At 36.2% G+C, this 21,847-nt stretch overlaps 1 protein-coding gene across 3 annotated transcripts in view; it reads left to right on the top strand.

The window, feature by feature from the left end:
• DGKB (diacylglycerol kinase beta) overlaps positions 1–21,847 on the top strand; it is a 364,782-nt gene that overhangs the window by 262,584 nt on the left and 80,351 nt on the right. For all 3 annotated transcript variants that reach the window (XM_075082948.1, XM_075082947.1, XM_075082945.1), the window contains exon 21: positions 17,271–17,361. In XM_075082948.1, the coding sequence (XP_074939049.1) occupies positions 17,271–17,361 (91 nt within the window). The remainder of the gene's footprint in view (positions 1–17,270; positions 17,362–21,847) is intronic.

Here is a 21,847-nt window from a genome sequence, read left to right as displayed (position 1 = left end):
AGGCTAATCCATAGTTATAATTACTGTAATATATTTTAATGCCCAAAATATTTATACAGAATTAAGTAGTTATTTCTTGCAGTGTAACATAATGTCTTTGTCAGAGCTGTAAGAAAACATTGCTAGCAAAATTTTCATGTTATAAAAATTGGAAGAGTGGTAAATAATAATTACGAAAGGTCAATAACACCATTGTCTGGATGAATTGGTCTATGTATTTTTTAAAATGGTGAAATGGAGGGTCAAACGTTTGGATATCACAAATGTAGATCGTGTGGAGAACAGAGAACTTTATTTTAGAGAAGATTGATTCTGGAAAGGACTAAATGATTATGCCTGGTAGTGAGCTGAACAGGAATTTTTGAGGGTGATTCTGCAGCTTGGAGAGCAGATACGACCTTTGGCTTTATGAGCAAGGGTATGATGCTTATATGTAGGAAGGTAATTCTTTAAACTTTATGTGGTGTTCATGAGGCCATTGCTGTGATGATGTATGTAATTCTAGTGTCCAGCCTTTAAAAAGAACATTGAAAACGGAAAGAGTTTCTGAAAAAGCTGCATGAGATGTCATTAAACTGTGAAAGGTTGCTTGGTTTAGTAGATGAAGGTATTACGAGGCACAAAACTTGCGAGTAGGTAGATGTGATGTAGGAATGAAGAGTAGAAATGCTTATCAGTAGGCATAATGAACTGGTAAAAAAAATTAACTCACAAGTCATTCCCACCACAGTTCCCTGAGAACAAACACAACAAGGGGAACAGGATCCCGCAATAAGAATACCAAAAGCAAACAAATACCCACTCCTAGAATACCCATCGCATCACTGATTTCCTACAGTCATGTGAACCCCCAAGTCCTATGGAAAACTAGAGGAGAAATTTATTTTTAATTTGCATCTTGCATACCAAAAGAGAAAGGACAAGAACCATTTTTGTGAAGTATTTTGGAAGGACACCTTTTGTGATGCTTTTTTCAGGCGCTCCGTTCAGTGGCTTTGATTTCTTTGACTTGTCTTTTCACCAGACCTCTTTCTCCGCCAAAGATTAGTGACATTCAGAAGACTTTAAGGCTCCATTTTTAAGGTGTATAAGCATTATTTCACATGATGTTAATATATATTTTCAAAGTGACGTGTATGTAGGAACATAAGTTCTATAGATTTTCATTATATGTGGCGTGATCTAAAAAACTTCACCAAACCAAGTGAATAGCTTTAGGAACAGAGAAAAGTTAGAGAGAACATCCCAGGGAACTCTGGGTGCTCTCTAGCTGTCACCTAGTGGTGATCCCAGTACCAACAGCGGCTCACCAGAGACTAAAGTTGCATTTTGGGAATTGCCACTGTCATGAGGTTCCATTTGTCCTTCCGTACAGCATTGCTGTTTGGACTTAACCTCTGAATTTAGATGATCCATTATAAGGATCGATTTCTTAATCTTTATTTAGGACCCTGTCAACTCTCTTTTTGATTTGAGGCCTCTTTGTCACTCACCTAAATGTCGGTGCAACCTGGACAGGCAATTTTGAAAAAAAAAAAAAGAATGGTTACTTATTATAGAAACTATTGCTCTTCAAACCACTTGCCAAGATAGAGCCATAGCCCCCATCCTTTTCCTGTTTCATTCTTCCTAATAATTCTTGAATTAGAAAAAAGAACCTGTGGCAGTGTGGCAGTTGTGGCTGTGGCTCTTATGTATATTTGTGTAACCCCTCTGAGGGCTGAGTATGAGGCTGTAGATAAAATGCAGCACATTCCCCAGCAGACAGCAGTCTTCATGTGCATAATTTACAATATGGATCTAGTCACAGCAACTAGTAAGTAGTAAGTGGTGGGGTTTCTTAAATGCTCAGAGTATCTAGAGAATAGTTACTGGGTATTTCTTTTAAAATGTTCAGTGGATGCTAAAGCTGTAGAAATAATGTTTTGTTTGTCATGTTGTGATGGACTGTATTCCTTTATCAGAGAATACGTGTGTACACAATAAAATGGAGTGCTCAGATCAGAGACTGTAACTCTCCCTGGCTGAGAGCACAGCACAGATTCTGTGATCTGAGAGTGCAGTCTTTCAAAACTTTGGTATTAAAAAATGAGAGAGATTTCTTGTGCACTCCTAGGTTGAGGGAGAGAAAATCATTTTAGTCCAGCAAACATCTGGTAGCTTAGGAATGAAAAAAACGTACTGATTGGTTCTGACAGCTGCCTGCTTTGCAGTGGTATTTAACCAGAAATATTTGAAACAGATTGATATGAATAATGAAAGATTGCATGATGTATGACAGAAATAAACTGCACCACAATTTAACTGATTAACAAAGAAACAATGTTACATATATAAGAAAAATCCTTATTTACTGTTTACCTCATTTGTGATATTTCATTTTTAATAACCTGACAACAAGTAAGAATTTTTATAATAATTTTCTCTATCAGGTATTGCAAGTATTTCACTGTGAAATAGGTTGAATGGGATGTCATTGTCCTTTAACTTTAACAAGTGCTGCTGATGGATGTGGTCCATTTAAATGTACAACAGAGAGCTGAACTAGATAACGAACTTATTATTACTCTCTGAGGATTACAGGTTAGTCCCAAAGGAGTGCAGTAAGCTAGAGAAAATCCATATCTACTGGCTAAACAATAGCCAGAAGGCTGACTGGAGATATTGATTTACTTTCTAGGCCATTTAGACCTTAATGGTGGAGAAAAGCTGAAGTGCTGTTTACTTTTCTGCCAGAATCGACCAAACAACCAGTCCATTTTTTACAGACTTTTGATTGATTTCGCTTAGAGGAATTAGAGGTGATTTATTTTTAAGCTGAAAGCAACTCATAAATATCTCCCACTACACAGGTTCCCTGAGAGTAAATGTTAAGTGGAAATACTTACTGGGATACCTTGCTGCAAATCAATGTGAGCAGGTAATACTCCTTGGTAGGAACGGTCAGGTGTTGGACACCTTTCTCAAGAGTGGTCAAGCCTCTGGTCATACCGCATGAATCACAGCACTTTTAAAAGTCCCAACTTTTGTGACCGCGTATGGATCTGATTGCGTGTCTGAATTTGTGCCAGCCGTACCCTGCTGACTTAGAAAAGGGCCACGGCTGTGGGAGCGTAAGTGGTGCTCAAGGTCAGCAGTGAGCAGATTTAATATTTGATGGATGAAAACAGTAATTTATCACGTGACAATTGCCCATGATACTTCATACTCACAGCAAATATCTAGCTGTAAGAAACAACTCAGAGAAGAAGCAGGCTAAGATTTTGGAATAAAGCATTTTCAAAATTAGAGAAACTTTAAGAAGTGCTCCTGAGCATACTGCCACATACAGACACACAGCCAAAGTAAACATTCCCAACGTATAAAGAAAATATGTTCATTACTTCCTGGAGATAACCTGTCTGGAAAATTACTTAAGTTTGTGCAAAAGTTGGTTATCAAAATCAAAGGAAAACATTCTTTGGCATATTCTCATGGAACTTACAGAAGTAGAGCTGGCATGTTAATAATATTCCTATGCAGAAATAAAGCCACAATTTTATATTAATTACAAACACATAGATTATAATTACTACTTAGGAAAATTCTGCAGGAACATTTTTTTGAAGTCTACTTGCAAAGATAAGACTTTTTTTCAGAAAGCACTGCATGGTTCTGCCTTAACATAATAGCCTCTGTTGTCTACTGAAAACAGTGCTGTTTTCACTAAACAGGCTTGGCTTTTTCCCTCCTCTCCACCCCCTTTCCTGAAGGGAGTTATACTTGGTTAATGTGCTGCTTATATTTTAACACAGAAACCTGTTACCTGAAAACTATAATTACAGTCAGCCCTAGGGCTCACACAAGAATGTATAAATATGGATCTTTTCAATCTGAAAGTTGTATTTCAAATCCTACGCATGTCTTATGCCACCTCTCCTACTAGCTAAACCATTAATCCTGCGCTGATACACTTGATTCAGCCTCGGCACTGTGCTACATAGCTGAGAACTGATGGGAAGAGGAAATATCCCAGTATCTTCCCTTTCTCTGGCCAAGCCCCTAAACACCAGAAAAATTGCATTACAGTGAGGTAAGAGTCATTAGCATTTGTTATATATTGTAAGATGATAATAATTTTTACTGCCCTTTTGTGCTTGTAGACTGATGCAGAGGAACAACCACAGAAAAGCTAAGAATTTCAGCATATACTTCATCCTAGTTCTTCACTCAACATTAAAAATGAAAGAATGATGGATGTGGAACACACAATGTGTTCTTAGTTGAAAAGCTGAAGAAGTTTGATACAGACAATTTTTTTTAAAGCATGTCTTTTGCAGTCAGCATGCTAAGCTGTTACTTAAGAACTTAGCATATGCTGTTGTGAAGTCTCAAGCAGAAAATTTTGCACACTGGTTCATACATGGTTTCTCTGAGCTTTTTTGCTTAAGATTTGGGAAAGTTCACTTGCCCTTTCTCAGATGTAATACTGTAGAACTGTATTTTATGGTTTTTATTACTTTTCTTCAGCCCCAAAAAGTATATGGCAGAATACATTTTGCGGACCTGGTTTAGATGCTAGGCTTATATACTTTAATATACTCTTAAGATTTGTTTTCTAGAAAGAAAGCCAAGCCTGCAAGCTAAATTCTGTGAGCTCTATACAGCTACAATTGTCAGTGGAAGTGTTACCTGCAGTAACTACAGTGAGCCCTGTGAAGCAGCATTTTATGTGCTGATAATTTGTATTTCCTTACTGATATGTTCACAGTTCACAAAAAGTTATGCATGTATGTTAACAAAAGATGTGCAGCTGACATTTTCTGTATGTTAAATAACATGTCTAGATTTAAAAAAATGTTCCAGTTTAATATAAGGTTTGTCTGTTTTGTCTTTTTCTTGTTACTTTTTTAATTCCATCTCTAGAATGATTGAACTAGAACAAATGATAGAGTAGATAACTTTTAACTTTCATTTAAGAGTGGCTGAATTTGGCTTGGTTTATATCAGTTATAAAATTATTAACTAACCTAAAATTATGACGTTTTGTACTGAAATAGAATACCAATTCTGCAAGCATTGAAGTGCTTAATTTTATCTGTATATATAATTTCCATTCCTTAGTTTAATAGCATACACCAAACAAACTGTTCTTGTTTGTTTAAGTTTAGAAAACTGGTTAAACTGGTGCAATTTTCAAGTCATCAGTCTTTGGAATCCTGCAAATTTGAAGAAATCAGATCAATGCCTCTGAATGACAGTATCTTCATTGACCATGTTTGATTTCCTTATCAAGTTTAAGTCCTAAAGTATTACTGACTTTAAAGTCAAGAATGATTGTTTCCATTTGTCTCAGCAGCTGAAAAGCAGTGAGTAAGGATGAGGTTCAAAGAAATCTAAATCTGGGGGGTTTTTTGTTAGTGGGTTTTTTTTCCTTGCAAGTGAAGTGCATTGGGAAAGAAAACAACAGCTGGTATCATGGAACTGTGAGAGATTTTAAAAAGCTGGGGTGAAATAATGATTAGAAATGCAATATGGAGCTGTAGTATAAGAAGTAAAACCAAAGGCACTGAACAAGACAAATATAATTCAGGCAGAAGCACAGGTCTAATTACTAGGCTTACTTGATAGCTTAGAATTATCACCCATAAAGGCTGATTCCTCACCAATCCTCTGGCTGCAGAAAAGAATCCTACTAGACATTGGTGCTAAATTTACCATTCCTGTAGCATATGATCATCTAAAGATTAGACAGGCAGAAGATTTCTTGAAGTGGTCTTTGTGTATAACCCTGTGAAAGGGGTCTGTATCTATAGACTTTCCCTAAGTGGAATGTATATAATCACCGGCACATTCCATAGAAGGCACATAGGGAACCATTTTAGAGATTTATTTTAAGTATTGTTTTCAAAATATATCGATTTCTTCTTGATTACATGTATTTTAAATTGTAGCGGAGCACAGGGATTAAAAAGTAAGTGTTCTCACTATATTCTAACAAATGAGACAAATGACATGCCGGGTCCGTAGCAGTTTTTTGCTGATAATCCAACAAGATTTTTGGTGGTCTGAGCCTTGGTCACATAGCTTTGTACAAAGGAGCAAAAACACTACAGTGTTCTCAGCTTTACTCTCTGCCTGGCAGCCTGCCTCATCCTTTTTTTAGGTACTGTTCAGTGTAGAAAGTTTTCTAAATTTGTATTTTGAAGGGTAAGGTGGTAAGTAGCTATAGTAGTAGAACTTATTATTTATACAACTACCATGTGCATTTTCAATGCTAAGTCCTGATTTCTACTAAGTAAAGACCTTCTGCCACACTAAAAATGCATTCTGAAGTCTCTGCACATTTACAGAACAGCATTTTTAACCACAGCTGATGACTGCGTTCAGTTTTCAGGGGAAAAAACGTTGCCTAAAAATATAGACTCACAAATATAGCATTAATTGTAATATTTTCAGGTCTCTCAAAAATCGGTGGCCTTTTAAAAACAAAACTCATCCCATCCTACCCTACAAAGTAGAAATGAATGTACTGTTATTTAATATCTGTGAACTTTTGTTTCACAAATAGAATGAAGTTTGGCCCACGTGTTTCATCTGCTTGCTCTTTGCTGAACGGTCTGCACCTGAGAGCTGGCAGCTGTGCTGTAACCCGTCTGTAGGAAGTGAGGTAGCCCAGTGCCCATGCATTTCCTGGAAAGATAGGTTAAATGCATATCTGAAAATTCCTAGAAGATGAGACTAGAGGGGGAGGACAGCTTATGTTGCCTTTTGTATTTAATGTACAGGGAACATAGGTGAACCGGGTTTGGTTCCTGGGTTCTTCTGTGGTAAGTCACTGAAAGGTATAAGGATGCTTAGATGCCTTGTCCCACTTAAGTACTTGTAAGGGTATGTTATTTAAATTTTCTTTTAGTGAGTAAAATGAGGAATAATGAGACTACTTATCTTGTAGGGTTTGAGAGGAGGGGGGTCTTTTCTTCTATTTAGGTGGAAGTATTGAAACAAGACAGGCATTCAGTTTGAGGTTAGACACCTCAATGTAGGCTTCTAAAGGTGTCTGTGTACACATGAACTGGATGTCAGTGCTCTCACTGTAGCCAGTGCAGATCCAGTTATTTCTCTCAGTGAAGCCTGGAGAGCAATTTTGCTTACTCAGGTCTGGTGAATCACACCTTCATTTCCATTGAGTAGATGTCTTTTGTCTTCAGTGGGAATACAACTGTCTAGTTCACAGGTAGACAAATGCCTTGACATGGCTAAATATTGTGTAAAGCTGAATCTCAGGCAAGCCATCTCATCCTTAGAAGTGGTCTTCTCGTACGGGTAGAATCAGAAGGCAAAGAAGCTCGAAAAGGGTGAGGCTTCCTAAACTCATAAATCTGTTCTTTTGGTAAAAAAAGAAACTTTAAAGACCTGTGAATCCCAGTCAGACAGGCAGGGATGTTTAGTCCTGCCCCAGTCCTGTCAGGCTTAAATATTTCTGGAGGGACCCTAAGGAGAAAAGATTTTGTCAAAGATTTCCTCCTACGCAGAGCCCGATGTTTCTCCTGTGTGTTCACAGAAGAGCTGCTCATTGTTTCCCTTACAGCATTTGACTACTTACTTCTTTTTTTTTCCCCCGCTTAGTCTTCTTATTGTGTCCTAATTGGGAACGGTATAAAGCGTAGTGTTCCAAGTATTTTAAGGGAATGGAAGGATTTTTTGGCAAGAATTGAATAGCAGTATTGAGATACTTCAGTTTTTCAGTAGGAGTTAAAATATTGGGTAAAGGATTATTTAATTACATATAATCACCTGCTTTACAGGGAAACAAAACTGGTTTATATGTTTGTTTGTTTGTTTTCTAAAACAGAGCTACAACTGTGCATGTGAAGCAGCCAATGAGGAGTTGCTCCTTGTAAACCTGTCCCTGAACCTCTGAACTGCCTTAACAATGATCTCATTAATTTAAGTACTACTCAGTGTCATATCTGCTTTTACATATCCATATTAGTGGGTAAGGGGAAGGAAAATTGTTTTATCCATCTGACATAATTTAAAGATAAAATGTGGTGGTCTATGACCTTGCTCTGAGATAGTAGGTCTATTATAACATATACAGAGAGGGCTTTTTTTTTTTTTAACAAAGCTTTGTTGGTTCTCTAGTACGACCAAGGCTGGTAAATGTGGAACTGTTTATAGGCTTTATTTTTGCTCATGATAAAAAACCTCTTCAGATTAATGAGTCATTGGTGCCTCAGCATCTGCTCCCAAGACTGGGGAATTTGGGAAAGAAACTAAGGGGAAATATGAAGATAAAAATAAGTAAAATGTTAAGAGCAGAAATCTTCATGATGGGGAGTGCACACAAAGGATTTAAGAAGTGTTACAGAAATGTTCATTTAGTGGAGCAAAATGAAATATAAAATCACAGATATAATGAAGGTACTTTTTAAGTAAATGTTTTGAGAAAATAAACTGTGTGGTTTTTTGGTCCTACTAATAACTGTTGTTAAAACAGAATATATTCAAAAGCAAGTATCAGATATTTATCTGATATCTATTTAAAACATATTTCTATCACAGGTGAGAAACAGTGCCCTCTTACTTGGAGGAATATCTTGTAAACCGTATCAGTCAGGTATCATGCTGTTTTATAATAGCTGTTTTTTATACCAGGTGCTGTAGGTTATACTCCTGTAATTTGTATCAGTTTAGTGTACCACATTTCTATAACACTAGGAGAAATATATTATCCTTTTTCTTTTCTCACTAACATCCTGTGCTTATTGGCACAGAACAAATGCAGCCTGAGGCACAGCTCAAAAGTCATGGAGTTCCTGCCGCATTATAGCACTTAGCAAAAACTCTGAGGCTCTTAAAATTATTGGATTGTGGTGTTTATATTTCAATATGGGCATTTTTATTTGTATTTTAAGATAAAATTCTCGTCTGTATAGATGTTAGTAGTAGGCTTCTCTCTGCCAGAGTCTGTAGTACAAGGAGGGTGTGTGAGAAAGGCGTCATAGTTAATCCAGTGAGAACAGATTTCATAGCTAATTAGTGAAGAATGTGGGTTATGGATACAACTATCATCCTGGTTATGCTCATGTTTTCTTCTGGTAGTCCTAGCAGAGGGAGCACTTCCAATCTGGCTACTGTTTCTCTCAGAAACCTAGACAAATTACATTCTGATCAGTAGCCCAACAAAATCAGGAAACAGCGCACAGACCTCCAGTGAACTTGTTGCAACTTTTGGCTGCAAATATAGAGATAATAGATGGTGTTTGGAAGCATCAGGACCTGACTGGAATGTGTGAGCTGACTGGAACTGGTACTATTTGTCCAAATATTTCAATCAAAATGGATAGTTGGAACCTGAGGTAACAAGAGGTAATGGGTGATGAGACATTTATTGAAGCGAAACAGATAAGCCAGCAAAGGTAGTAAGAGAAAACAGGAAATGCGCTTGGGACCAGAAACATAAGAACATAAAAATACCCATCTGGTGTTGGCCAAAAGGTCTATCTAGACAGGTGATCTTTCTCCAGTGCTGTCTACCAATGAGTCTAAGAGAAGAACAGGATGATATGTAATACATTTCCATATTTGTGTTGCTTTTGTTATGTGGACTTCTGTGGCTATTTCTTCCATGAATCCCCCCAATTATTTCTGAACTGATATAAACTTTTAGCATCCTGTTAACATCTTATTTGCATGCTGTGTAAAGAAACCTTTTGTTTGTTGTATCTACTGCCTCCTAAGTCATTCTCAACTGTCCTAGCTTTTTCTTGGGAGACATGGTGAATAGTCATACCCTATTCATCCTCCCCATGGCATACATGACTTTAGAGAACTCTGTTAGATCTCTGTCATTTATCACCTTTCTAGGCTGAAGAGTTCAAAAGATGTTCAATATTTTGATTGTCCCCACTTTCTTTATCCATGTTTTTCCAGTTCTATTATACTCTTTATCTGTCTCTCCCCCACATTTCCCCTTTGGGGAGAGGAAAACTGCACATAGTATTCAGCATCGCAACACAATTCATGCAAACGCCTGTTGAGCACTGCTCCAACACTTCATTCAGCTATTGTAAGCCCAAGACTTTGTCCCTGAGAACTCATCACTGTTTGTAAAATTAGGATTGGTTTTTTTTTCCTCTATGCATCACTTTACACTTACCCACAGTAAATGTCATCTATGTTTTATACCCCAGTCACTCAGTTCTGCAAAGCCATTTTGCAATTCTTTATGTTTTATTTCTGCCGTGTTTATTATTTGCAGTGTTTATTACTGCAAGTGATCAGAGTGAACAAGGTGTCTAGGAGTGAGTTCTTGAATGGACTAGAGAGCACAGCTGAAGGCAGGAGTAGAAATGACTGGGCAAGGGGGAAGGATGGTATTTGCAGCTGGAATGAAGAACAGACAGTTTGGAGAAGATCAGGCAGAGAGCTGGAGAAGTGGGGCAGGCAGGTAGACAGTGGAGACTGCAGACCAGCTGCATACAGAAGTGCAAGCTACAGTGCAAAACGGTGCTGTAAAGTAGGAGAGGAAATGGAGTCAAATGCAGCTTTGCAGCAGCAGAACTAATAAATGTCATGAGGAGAGGATCTCACAGTGTTACTTAATGGTATAAGCTTGTATGGGGTAGCTTTCCAACTACGGATGGTATCGTTGTATAGTAATGTGAAAATTTTATTTATTGTGTAAAACTGGAACTGTTCTTTTAGAATTTTAACTTTTCTGCACTTATCTATTCAATCTCTGCTTATGCTGTGTCCCATAAGAGATTAACACTTAGATTTGCTATAAGTACAGTTGGTAATGGAAAAAGAAAAAATTGACAAAGATGTCTCTATTAAAATCATGCCAGTCACACATAAATCTCTTATGGATGTGCATCTCCACTGGCTATTTCCTTACCTTTGCGTATGATTCATTATAAAGCAGAACAGGAATTATATGATTGTTAAGACAGAAGTGGAAAGAAAAGAAGAACATTAGAAAAAGTCATACATTCTTATTAATATATATTATGTGCTGCAATGAAATCATTTTTACCCAAGTATAAAATTACCTAGATAATAGATTTATGAACAGTAAGAAAGGATGGAAAATATGTTGTCTCTTGAAAACTTCTGTGAGGAGGATAGGACTTGATAAAAATAGTCTTTGAATTGTAGGAAGCATTGAAATATTTTTAACAACTGAAGTTTTATTTATTTTATCAGATATTTAGTATTTAATTAGATAAAATACAATATATCATACACTTTATTAGCAGAAATACAAAGTACAATCACAGTGACATACGATCCGCTGTAAATATTACTTCACTTGCTCTTGAATGTGTGTCTCACAGGTTGGGGCTTATTAAACCAAAACCGGCAACTTCAGACACACCTTAGAAAATTTTTTCATGACCTGAGAAAAATCAGATGATAAAGGGTCCAGGCACTTTTATTCCCAGTTGTAGGAATAGACTTCCATAGCTGCTTCTGCTTCAGTTGTCCCTGGGTACACACTTATTTTTTTTCCCCACGCATTGCAAACCAGCACTAGGGCTTCTATACTGGTGGGTTTTTAAATGCAATATGAAATTCTAAGCTCTAATAAAGCAAGGCACAGCCATAGATTAACATAAACGGTATGTTTTTTTTAAAAGGGTAATTTTCTCCCATGAATTTTGCTAGTCTTTTTATTTTTCTTTTTTTTTAATATTGCTTCATGCTATAAACTGTCTGAATTAAAGTCACAGAATTGTAGAATGGTTTGGGTTGGAATGGACCTTTAAAGATCATCTGGTCCAACCCCCCTGCCATGTGCAGGGACATCTTTCACTCGATCAGGTTTCTCAAAGCCCAGTCCAACCTGACTCTGAACACTGCCAAAGATGGGGCATCCACAGCTTCTCTGGGCAACTTGTTCCAGTGTCTCACCACCCTCATGTTAAAAAAAATTCTTCTTAATGTCTAATCTAAACGTACCCTCTTTCAATTTGATAGAATCATAAATAATAATAAACCTTCCTTAGAGCTAGGTTATTTCCAGCTGTACGCTACATGGAGTTTTACACTGTTCTCCAAAGTCTCTGGTACTAACCACTGTCAGTGAGAGAATATTGGAAGAGATGTTCAGCTTTTTTGCCCAGTATAAACATTTCTTATACTCCCAGTTTCATTGTTATCCGTATTTTCAGACTTCAGAAATATGTGGTTTTACTTGGGTCTCCTTTAGGATTATTTTCTTTTTCTTCCCTTCTCTATTTTATCATCATTCTTCTTTCAGCATTGCAGAGCTTTGATGCATTTTGAAATTAGGTTCCTATCTTTTTCTCATTCTTCTCTTTCTTGATTCCTCCATTTCTTCTGATGATGATATGTTTTTTATTTTCTTCACATATACTTGTCAACCACTTTGTCTGCTTGGACTCTTCAGTTTCTCATCTGTGGAAATACACCTCTGCCTCACACCTATTTCTGCACACTTCTCTGGTATTCTTGATTCCCTGCAGAGGTGGTTCTACACATTATTCCACATTTACTTGGAACAGCGGACAAAGAGTGAACAAGGGGGAAAAGGGAGCCAGAGAGACCTGTTACTTTTAAATACTTACCCTGAACCTGTGGCTCTGAGCACCTTCCAGTAATAGGGTGAATGAGATGATAAGCATCCACTCTATATGGCGTCTTTCCTACTTTTTTTTTTTCCATGGAATATTTTTTTTAAATTTGTTACATGCTGTACACTGTTGTTCATGAATGCTGCTCTTAGAATGGGAGCTCTATGCTGAAAACTTTGTATGAGTTTATGATATAGACTGAGACCAAATCTTGACACTAACTGAAAAACAAACAGTACTTCTGCAACATAATTGGAATAGCTATAAAAAAAATCTTTTCAGAAGGCAGTGCTTAGGGATTGTATTTTGGGGAACAGTATAGTTTATGGAGGAAACAAAGCGCTGCTTGTCTATGAGCAGACATTCTTGCACAGATTTGTGGCAGAGATTGCTTCCTGGCAGTGGACTTTTCAAGGAATTTACCTTCGAAAAATTAAGAATTCTAGTAGATTCATGGGTAAAAATCTCTATATTTTCATAGGTTAAAGGATAAAAAAATGACAGAACTAGAGGCAAAAATTTGTTCTTTCTCTACCATATAAGAATATTGAAAATAAAGCTTTTCCAGAGTGTATTTCCAAATGGTCAGTATATAGTTAAATTCTGTACGTATTTTCATGCAGATGGCCAGAGGCATATTCTTGATGCAAGGCCATCCTTGTGCTAAATTAAAATCTCTTCTCTGAATGTGTAGCTGTATTAAGACAGTTCAAAGTGTATGTTATCAAACACACTTAATATAAGCGAATGCACATGTTTTTCTCCAGTCATTTTCAAAAATGGTCGAAGTATTTCAACTGAGATGTTATTAAAATTGCAGTCAGAAATTTCCTGATGTATAAATTTTTAGCTCAAGTCATCGAAGCTTGACACTGCATAACTAAAATAAAGTGGAAATAAATATAGTAAATATAAATAGTAAATATAAGAAGTGTGAATAGAATGTGGTAGAAAGTGTAAAAATGTAATAAGCAATTGCCCAACTTTAATTAATAGACCCTTAACACCAGAATATGAATTTGTTTCTTAAGTTTAAAGATACTCCTGTTTTTTTGTCGTGACCTTTTATTAGCAGCCTATAGCCAGTCTATTGTTACGCATGTTGTGACAGAGTGCACATATTGCAATGAAGTATAGATGCTCTTTGGGTGTAGAATAAATATTTATTATTTCTATATTTAGATACAGGACAATTTTTCAGTGACATGCCTTGTACTTGCTTAATCAGAAAGGTTATATAAAATAGTTTTAGCAGTGGAGGGGTTTCTGATTAACTGGTAATGGAGCAAACCCATATCACAGACTACTTTGATCATTTTGCCTTGATAACCAAATATTAGCCTGAACTTTTCCAAGAAACATATCCAAGTTTCTAAATCTAGTATTTGTCCACAGTATAGAAACACTATAAGAAGTGGCAGTATTAGCTTTCCCATACTGCCTTACCAATTTGTTTCATCCCTGTTTAAGATCATTGTTCCACTTACCAGAAAATTGACCAATACTTGAGGGTATGGAACACCGCCAGCGTAAAAGGTGTTTAGGCTCTTGAAGTAGAGTTTTGGTTTTGTTGCTCCTACATTCATAGACTGTATATATTTTGACATACTGTAATCCAATAGCAGGATTAGATAGGTCAGCCTTTAATCATGATTGATGTTTTATTTATATTGTATTTTCAAACACAAAGTTGTTTAAGAGTTTAGCTATGCACTTTGAAGCATACACAAAAACACTTTCCTGTAAAATAATCTATTTCCTTTCCTATTCCGACAAAACCAGTGTTGTAAAGAAAAGTGCTACTGCATAACGCTATTTTTTTTCTTTTACTGAAACTTTATTTTGGTCATCTCTTATTAAAAGTCCAAATTATCAGCTCCTCCAGGAGAGAGAGAAAATAGACATGACAGCAGCCCATGATTCAGTTTCTTACAGTTTTAATGCTGCAAAATTATCATTAAATATGTATTTGTTTACCAGTCTAAAATTTACTTATACCATTGTGAAAGAAACTAGAATGGCCATGAGAGTAGTTCATTAATCTTCTAAATGGACTTTTCTACTATTTGCTGCTGTCTTGATAAGTGATAAGCGTCACCTGTTTGAAAGAGGAATGCAAGGGGAAGCCAGGAATTTAAAGGGGGGTTTATTATTAGAAAAAGTAGAATATTTACTATAATAATAAGGCTGGACTTGCTTATGGAAATTTTAGTATGATTTGTCTTGATTTCTTTACATTTAACTTTGTTTTGTATATATAAGAAAAGATATAATACAGGTTTCTGTGCAATAAAAAAGATAATGCATTTGAATAAAAACATGCACTCTAATCTGTTTCATGGCTGGTAAAAGGAGTTGGAAAATCCTTCTGAAAATGAAGAATAAAATTATTTGTATCTACATCTATCTTTGTACTGGAAAAACTGTCAAGTAGGTTGTCTTTCTATCCTTAAAAACAGAAATATCATAAACTAGGGAAAGAAGGGCAGGCTCAGAAGACTACATTTTTTGGCCTAATATAATGTAATAGGGTATATTACAATGACAAGAAATACATCTACCATCAAAACCTCACCTGATAAATGTACTTAATGTTCTGTCATATAATCCTACAAGGTTTTTATTTATAGATCTAAATGTTCTAGTAAACCTTGAGTGCACTGAATGCTGGGTTTTGTTTCACTGAACTCAACATACAAGAATTTGACACGGTATATTCTGAATGACTCTAAAATATATCTATCTTTTATCTTTGTGCAAGTCAGATTTTATTATATACAGTACTAAGAAGTCAATTTAAAGCAAGCTTTTCAATAAAGAAAAAGAAAAGATGCTTCATTCGAGATAAAAATAACTGAATAGCAAGAGGAAAGGCTCTCAAAGGAGAAGATGCAAAGGCTTGTTGATCTTACTCAATAATAGGATCAAAAGAAATGACAAAGTATTTTTGTGAATACTTACATCAGGTTTTTTTATTGTTTCATTATTCATTGTCCCTGTGTAGAAAGTATCAGGAAAATAGCTGCATCCAGATTTTCCAAAGGGACCCAACAGGAATCCAGTACTTTGTTCGCACTTGTTTGGAAATTAAGAGACACTACTTTTCATCATATACATTGGCATAAATAGAGCAGTTGATCCCAGGTCAGCATGTCAGTGTGCTAATCTGCAGGTGTAGAAGGAAAGTACATCAGATTACTTCCACTCACAGACTCTTGGAGTCTGGAAGCTGAATCTGGTCTGAGCCCTTCTGGTTGGTGGAGCTCTTTTGAGAATATGCCATTTATCCCAGAGCAGATTCTCAAAAAGAGTTTCCAAACGTTTTCAGATATTTTGTGCAAAAACCTTTGGAAATGCCTGTAACATTTTCTTCAGAAATGTGTCGATTTCTCTCTTATTATTCTTCAGTTCCCCACCCTGTGCAGGCTGCCAGGTTGGACATCCTTACACACCTCTGATACTGCACCACAAACTGCTGGGTTTCTGGGAATGGCCAGCACTGTAGTGCCTCTCCCTTTGTGACTTTAAGACCCATTAAGTGGACTTTAAGAGCCAATAGGTAGACTTGCAGGTGTAATTTCAAATAAGTACGAAGAGCAGGATTTGTACTTTTGCTGGCAAGTTTGACAGTCATCTATGCCTGCATTTCTCTGTTCTCCATTTCTAGCTCATGCAAACCCAATCATTTTCAAGTCCCAAGCACACTGTGCTGTGTCTGTGTCAGAAAACAGTTTATACAAGTGGATGAACTGTGTTCATATCTGATTCCTAAGTGTGAATAATGAATTCTAATTCAGTGGTTTTTTTTTAGTTTAGCTTCTTGGTTTGTTGCAGAATAATAATTACTCATGAGAGTTAAGCAAAACTGCACATACTTATTTGAAATGGAACTGCTGGTGTCCTGATTGTATTTAACAGTATGCAATAAATCTAGTAAAACAGAAGTGCAGTCTTTATCTATTTAGGAAGAAAAAAGTGTAATCTCTGCCTGCTGTCATGGCAAACTAAGCAATTTACTAGCATTTATATCCAGTTTTATTTTTCTGTAGAATCTGTTAATGAACTTCAACATGCAGGTCCCATGGCCTATTTAAAATGTTGCTATGAGTTAATTACCTGGTAACACATCTTGCCTACTGCAAAATATCTAAAGATTGTTAGAGCTGGAATTTTGATTTTCTTCGAATATCTAATCTGTCATCATGAACAATAAGCTTTTACCTTTACCTTTAGCTAACTTAAGGCAAGCTACATTTTTGTCTTGGCTCTTCTTTATGATGGGAGTGCCCTGCCTGCACACTTTAGTACTCTGCAGGATAGAGATTTTAACCACGAATCACAAATCGTATAGTAGGTGGAAGACATGAAATAAAATCGATACATTTTTCTGAGGCATGTCACTGGTTAAGTGACAAAAAATATTCTGATAGTCACTGAAAAAGAAAAGTCAAAGGTACATTTGAACCTGTCAGTTCAACACATTCCTGTTATCCCTTTAGGGGATATCATACAACTTGACACCAACATTTAAGCTTTGAAAATTATGAGCTCATCTATTTCAAATGGGATGTCACATGTTCCCAAGCCTTTGCCATTACTTATAATGGAAGACAGGATGATCACTTTTGTCACATATTGATAGTGAATAAAATCTTTCTTTTTTCTGTTCTTTTTTTCTTGTTTCAGAATGAAGAACAAATTTTGGTATTTTGAATTTGGCACTTCGGAAACTTTCTCAGCCACCTGTAAGAAGCTGCATGAATCTGTAGAAATAGAAGTAAGAAACTAATTGTTGCTTTTCTCCTTGAAATGTCACTAGTTTGGCTGAAATGCAGGGAGCAAGGGTGCAGAGTGCCTGAATCCAACAAGGCAAAGCAGTGCACATCCCTTCGACCCTATATTCCAAAATATTATTTTTATCGTGTCTATTTGTAGTGTAGCCCTGCACACTGGAACAAAGTTCAGTTTGATGATTAGTGAAGTCTTAATACAGTAGACAAGGTCAAGAGGTGAAATATAACATTAGAAATCAATAGGGAGTGTGGCTGGGTCAGATGGAAAAATGAAAGACTGTCAGAGGGAGTGAGAGCTGCTGCAGGATTAAAATAAAAAAAAATCTTATTATTTCTAGGTCCCAAGTTTTTATAACCTTTAAAACTCAATTCCCTAAAATTGTACTTACTTTCATGAATAAAGGTTAAAGAATATATATTTTTTGGAATCGTTCCCCTTCATTAAATAGCTTTTCTGTCTGCACAAGGGGTCATCTTTCCATTATACATTGAACGTTAACTGAAAAGACACAGGATAGTTACAGACAAAACAGGAATTTAAAATAATGTGCCACTGCTACTTTGAAGACTGATAGAATAAGTGGCTACATTACATAAACAGTTGGGGGGGGCTGATATTTATAAATAAGTAAATGAAAAATGTGAAATGAGTGAAGGTACGAACCTGAGAATTTAAGTTAAATAATGAATTCATTTCTCAAGAGGATTATGGTGCTTTTCCTTTCCAATAGTAATGAGAAACTGCACATGTCAATGGAGTATTTGTATAGTAGCATGAGGCACTCGGAGAGGTATCGTGAGAGCTATGAGAGTGTGGTCAAAGCCTCCTGAAAGGCAAAGGCTGAAATGATCTGAAGGGACCATGGATCTAGTAGTAGAACAGTAACAAGGAATACTGAGGCTGAAACTGTAAGACCTGTGGTGCCAGACTTGCCTGTTACGCTGTTATGTTTCTTTTTAAAGAAGAAACATGCTCCACACACATTAGATTAAAATAATTAAAAACAAACAAACCAAAACAAAGCAAAAAACCCTGGAAAAACAAACCAAACAAAAATGCCCTTGCTTCCCAAGTGCTTCACACATTTGAGTTTAAGTACAGGTAGCCTGAAAAATATTTTATTAGTTATTGGAAGAAATGCCTACCCGATTTGATTTTATTTTAATATACTGTACCTTTTGATTAAACACAAATTGAAGAGCAGGCTTTCCAAAGGAAATATTTCTATGGGGTAAAAATCTTACACGGCCTGTAAGATGTGATGATCTTACCTATAAATCTATTTGTAACCGTTGAAAGGGTGATGAAATGTTAACATCCCAAAGCAAACAAGTATGCATACAAGTTTGTGATGCTGCTGATACCAGTCGTATAATTATTATCAATTCATATATATAACTGTTATTACCAATGAAGTATTACATTGCCAGTATGTGAGACATGTTTGTTAATATTCACTTCATCTATCCTGGTCATTATCATTAGTCCTACAATTAGGAAAAAAAATCATAGGGGAAATAGATTCCAAAATGTTTACACAAGAAGTGTTAGGAGGTAGTTATTTACAGATTTATTTACAATGAGTAAATTACATTTAAATGAACAATGCTTGCCAGTATGCTTGTATCTAATGTTTCTTGTTTGTATGTTATAAACACTTGGGAGTAGCACTGTTTTCATCTGATTTTTAACTGCTGCCCCTTGCTTGGGGATGTTGCTGTAAATGAGAGCTTGGTGTATGATACCACATTTCACTCCAAATGAAATGCACAAAGAATGAGCTTGCTCTACAGCCAATTTTGGATGAACAAAGCCCATGAAGATTAAGGATTTGTATCTCTGAGCTGATAGACAGTGATCAAATATTCTGTGGGCAAACACTATGTTTAATTTCTAACTTAATTAAGCTTGGCTTTCCTAATATACATTAATGTCTCTTATGTTCTGTATATTTTCTTCTGTGTGAGATGCAGAATAAAGTTTGGACACTAAATTCTTGTGTTATCCAGAATAAGATGGTTTTTATTTCCAAATTGGATTTCAAGAAGTTGAGAAGAGAAACACAAGTTCTAAGGGCGGGGGGGGGGGAGAAACCAGGGCAAAATTAAGTATTTATTTTTAATAGTAATGTGTCAGTAGAAGAGGCTTAAGACTTTACAGTTTAGAGCACTTACGCTTTATTTCCACTTAAAAAAAAAAAAAAAAGAAGAAAGGCTTGTGAAGGGTATTTAATGAGAGTAGGCATAGATCCAGTATAAGTGGAGAAGACATGGTCCATGCCTGCAGCACTGTAAAAGCATTGTGGGACCAGAGGAAGCCTACTGTACCAACAGGTATTAATGGGTGGAGGAAAAGGGCTTAAACATTCATGTAGTTTTGCATGATATTGCACTCGGTTACACAGCAAAGCCTTAGTCTCAGCTGTTTTCAGGCACGGATATGTTCTCAACTTCGAGATGATCTGAAAAATTTTGATCTAATGAATTAAGTCTAAAAGATAATGCCTGAAAAGGGACTGAGGCCAGGAAAGAAGGCAAAAAAGAAATAGAAGCGCTAATGTTTATTTCTAATCGAGGTAGGCATGCTCAGCATTTCAAAAGCATGCTTTTATTTTTACCAGCATCATTGCATTATTTGAAATGAAAAAACTAAAAAAAAAAAGAAAAGGAGCAGAACACATCTGTGTTTTGTTGTTGTAGCGTATGAATGTGTTAGGACAACGCAGAGCTGCCTGTAGCGCAAACTTCTTGTCTGGGTATGAACAAAAGAAATCTTCCTTTACTAATTCAGAAAGTTCCTCGTCACTGTGGGATTCTGAGGCCTAGTCAAATAATTGTCTTAGTGTACTACCTGCTGTGTTCAATATTGAGTGAAAATGGAAGCCAGACCCTGTGCCATCCTATTTCACAATTCTTCTTTTATTTAAATAATTCCAGTCAGTTTGGGGGACGCCAGACCTTTATAAATTAACAGCAGGGAAATACCAAAGGTGTCAGATTGCATATTTATCATCTTTCTCGTGTAATACTTAAATATGTATTAAGAAGTGACTGACATAAATTAGGCAGATTTCAGAAGCCACAGGCCGTGGCTTGTAGAGGACCCCCTTCTGCTTGACATTTCATCCTTGTCAAAGATCAAATTATTTTAATTTAGGCTGCAAATTATAAGGAATGAAGACTTCTTTGTGGGAATTCCCTGTGGTAATCTGACTTTTGTTGTTACTGCTGCTTGTCAGTGTGCAAAAGATATAATATGCATGCAAATAAGGTTAAAAAATATGTACTATCTAATTATCCAGCCAGTACATTCCACTTGAAGACAGTGGGAGGCCTGACACACAGTATGTGTTTGATTCATTGAGGCCTGCAGGGTATTTACACAAGATTACTTTTAATTATGAAATTAATATCTGTTTATCTAGAATGTATAGCAGTAAGTGAGCATACACATGAGCAGAATTTTTAGTAAAATAAATCATCTTAATATTTAATACACATAAAATATAGTGGGGAACCATGAATTTGCTTCCAAAATAACAGTGAAGACCCATGCCTTTTTTCTTGTAAGAAAAGTGTGATTAAAAAGTTACACTTTCAATTACAGTAGCCGCCACAGTTGCCAACTCACTTCCAGATATGTCTTCTGACTTTAAAGTTTTCCCTATACAAGTATAATCCACAGGTTTAAAATTGAATTCTTGAAGAGCAAATATTAAATGGAAACCTTCATGTTGAAATTGTTGTCTCTCCAGATTTACACTCCTCTTAGAAGAGTTAAGAAGATGCAGAGTAGGCATTATAATACAGTTCTGTTTTGTGATCTCAGAAAGTTTCAGGGTAAACAAATAATTATGCACAGTTATTTTTGATTTGTACTTTCTTTTTCTTCTTCAAAGCTGTGATAAAGTCTAAGCAGAGAGGAAAAAGTGCCAGTGACCCACAGAGCAGCAAGCTGCAAGATGTCAGTGGACTATTACTGGAGCATGGCTAATTATTTTTCCAGTTTTCTTCCTGATTATTGTATATTGGAATTACAAAATAAGACCCTTAATCAGTTTTAAATGCATGACTGGACCCCCTACTGGCTTGCAGAACATTGCAGGAGTAGGATCTAACATTTTTTAAATATTCTGCTCTATACTATAAGATGTGTGTGACTTGCCAGTATATCTAAATACTCTAGCTATGTTGTGAAGCATGAAGCTAATCTACCTTTAATCAAGGTACAAGTATATAAATCCTGGGAACTTTGGCTGGTTCAGTGAATTAATGGGTAGAAGTAGATGCTTTGCCTTCCACCTGCAGGTTCAACCGTAGTTACCTGAACTTGGGTCTTTTTTTTTCTTCTGTGGAGATTCTTCAGTATTTTGTTATGTTTTATATAGGTTAGGATCTTTGCCTGATCCTAAAACAACATGTGTGGGAAGGAGGACTTAGCCTGAGTAAATTATAGTCTATAAAGGCTAG

Source organism: Phalacrocorax aristotelis, chromosome 2 (genome assembly GCF_949628215.1).
Source record: "Phalacrocorax aristotelis chromosome 2, bGulAri2.1, whole genome shotgun sequence".
Taxonomy (NCBI): Eukaryota; Metazoa; Chordata; class Aves; order Suliformes; family Phalacrocoracidae; genus Phalacrocorax; species Phalacrocorax aristotelis.
The sequence above is the reverse complement of the archived record's forward strand: the minus strand, read 5'-3'. Positions and strand labels throughout refer to the sequence as shown.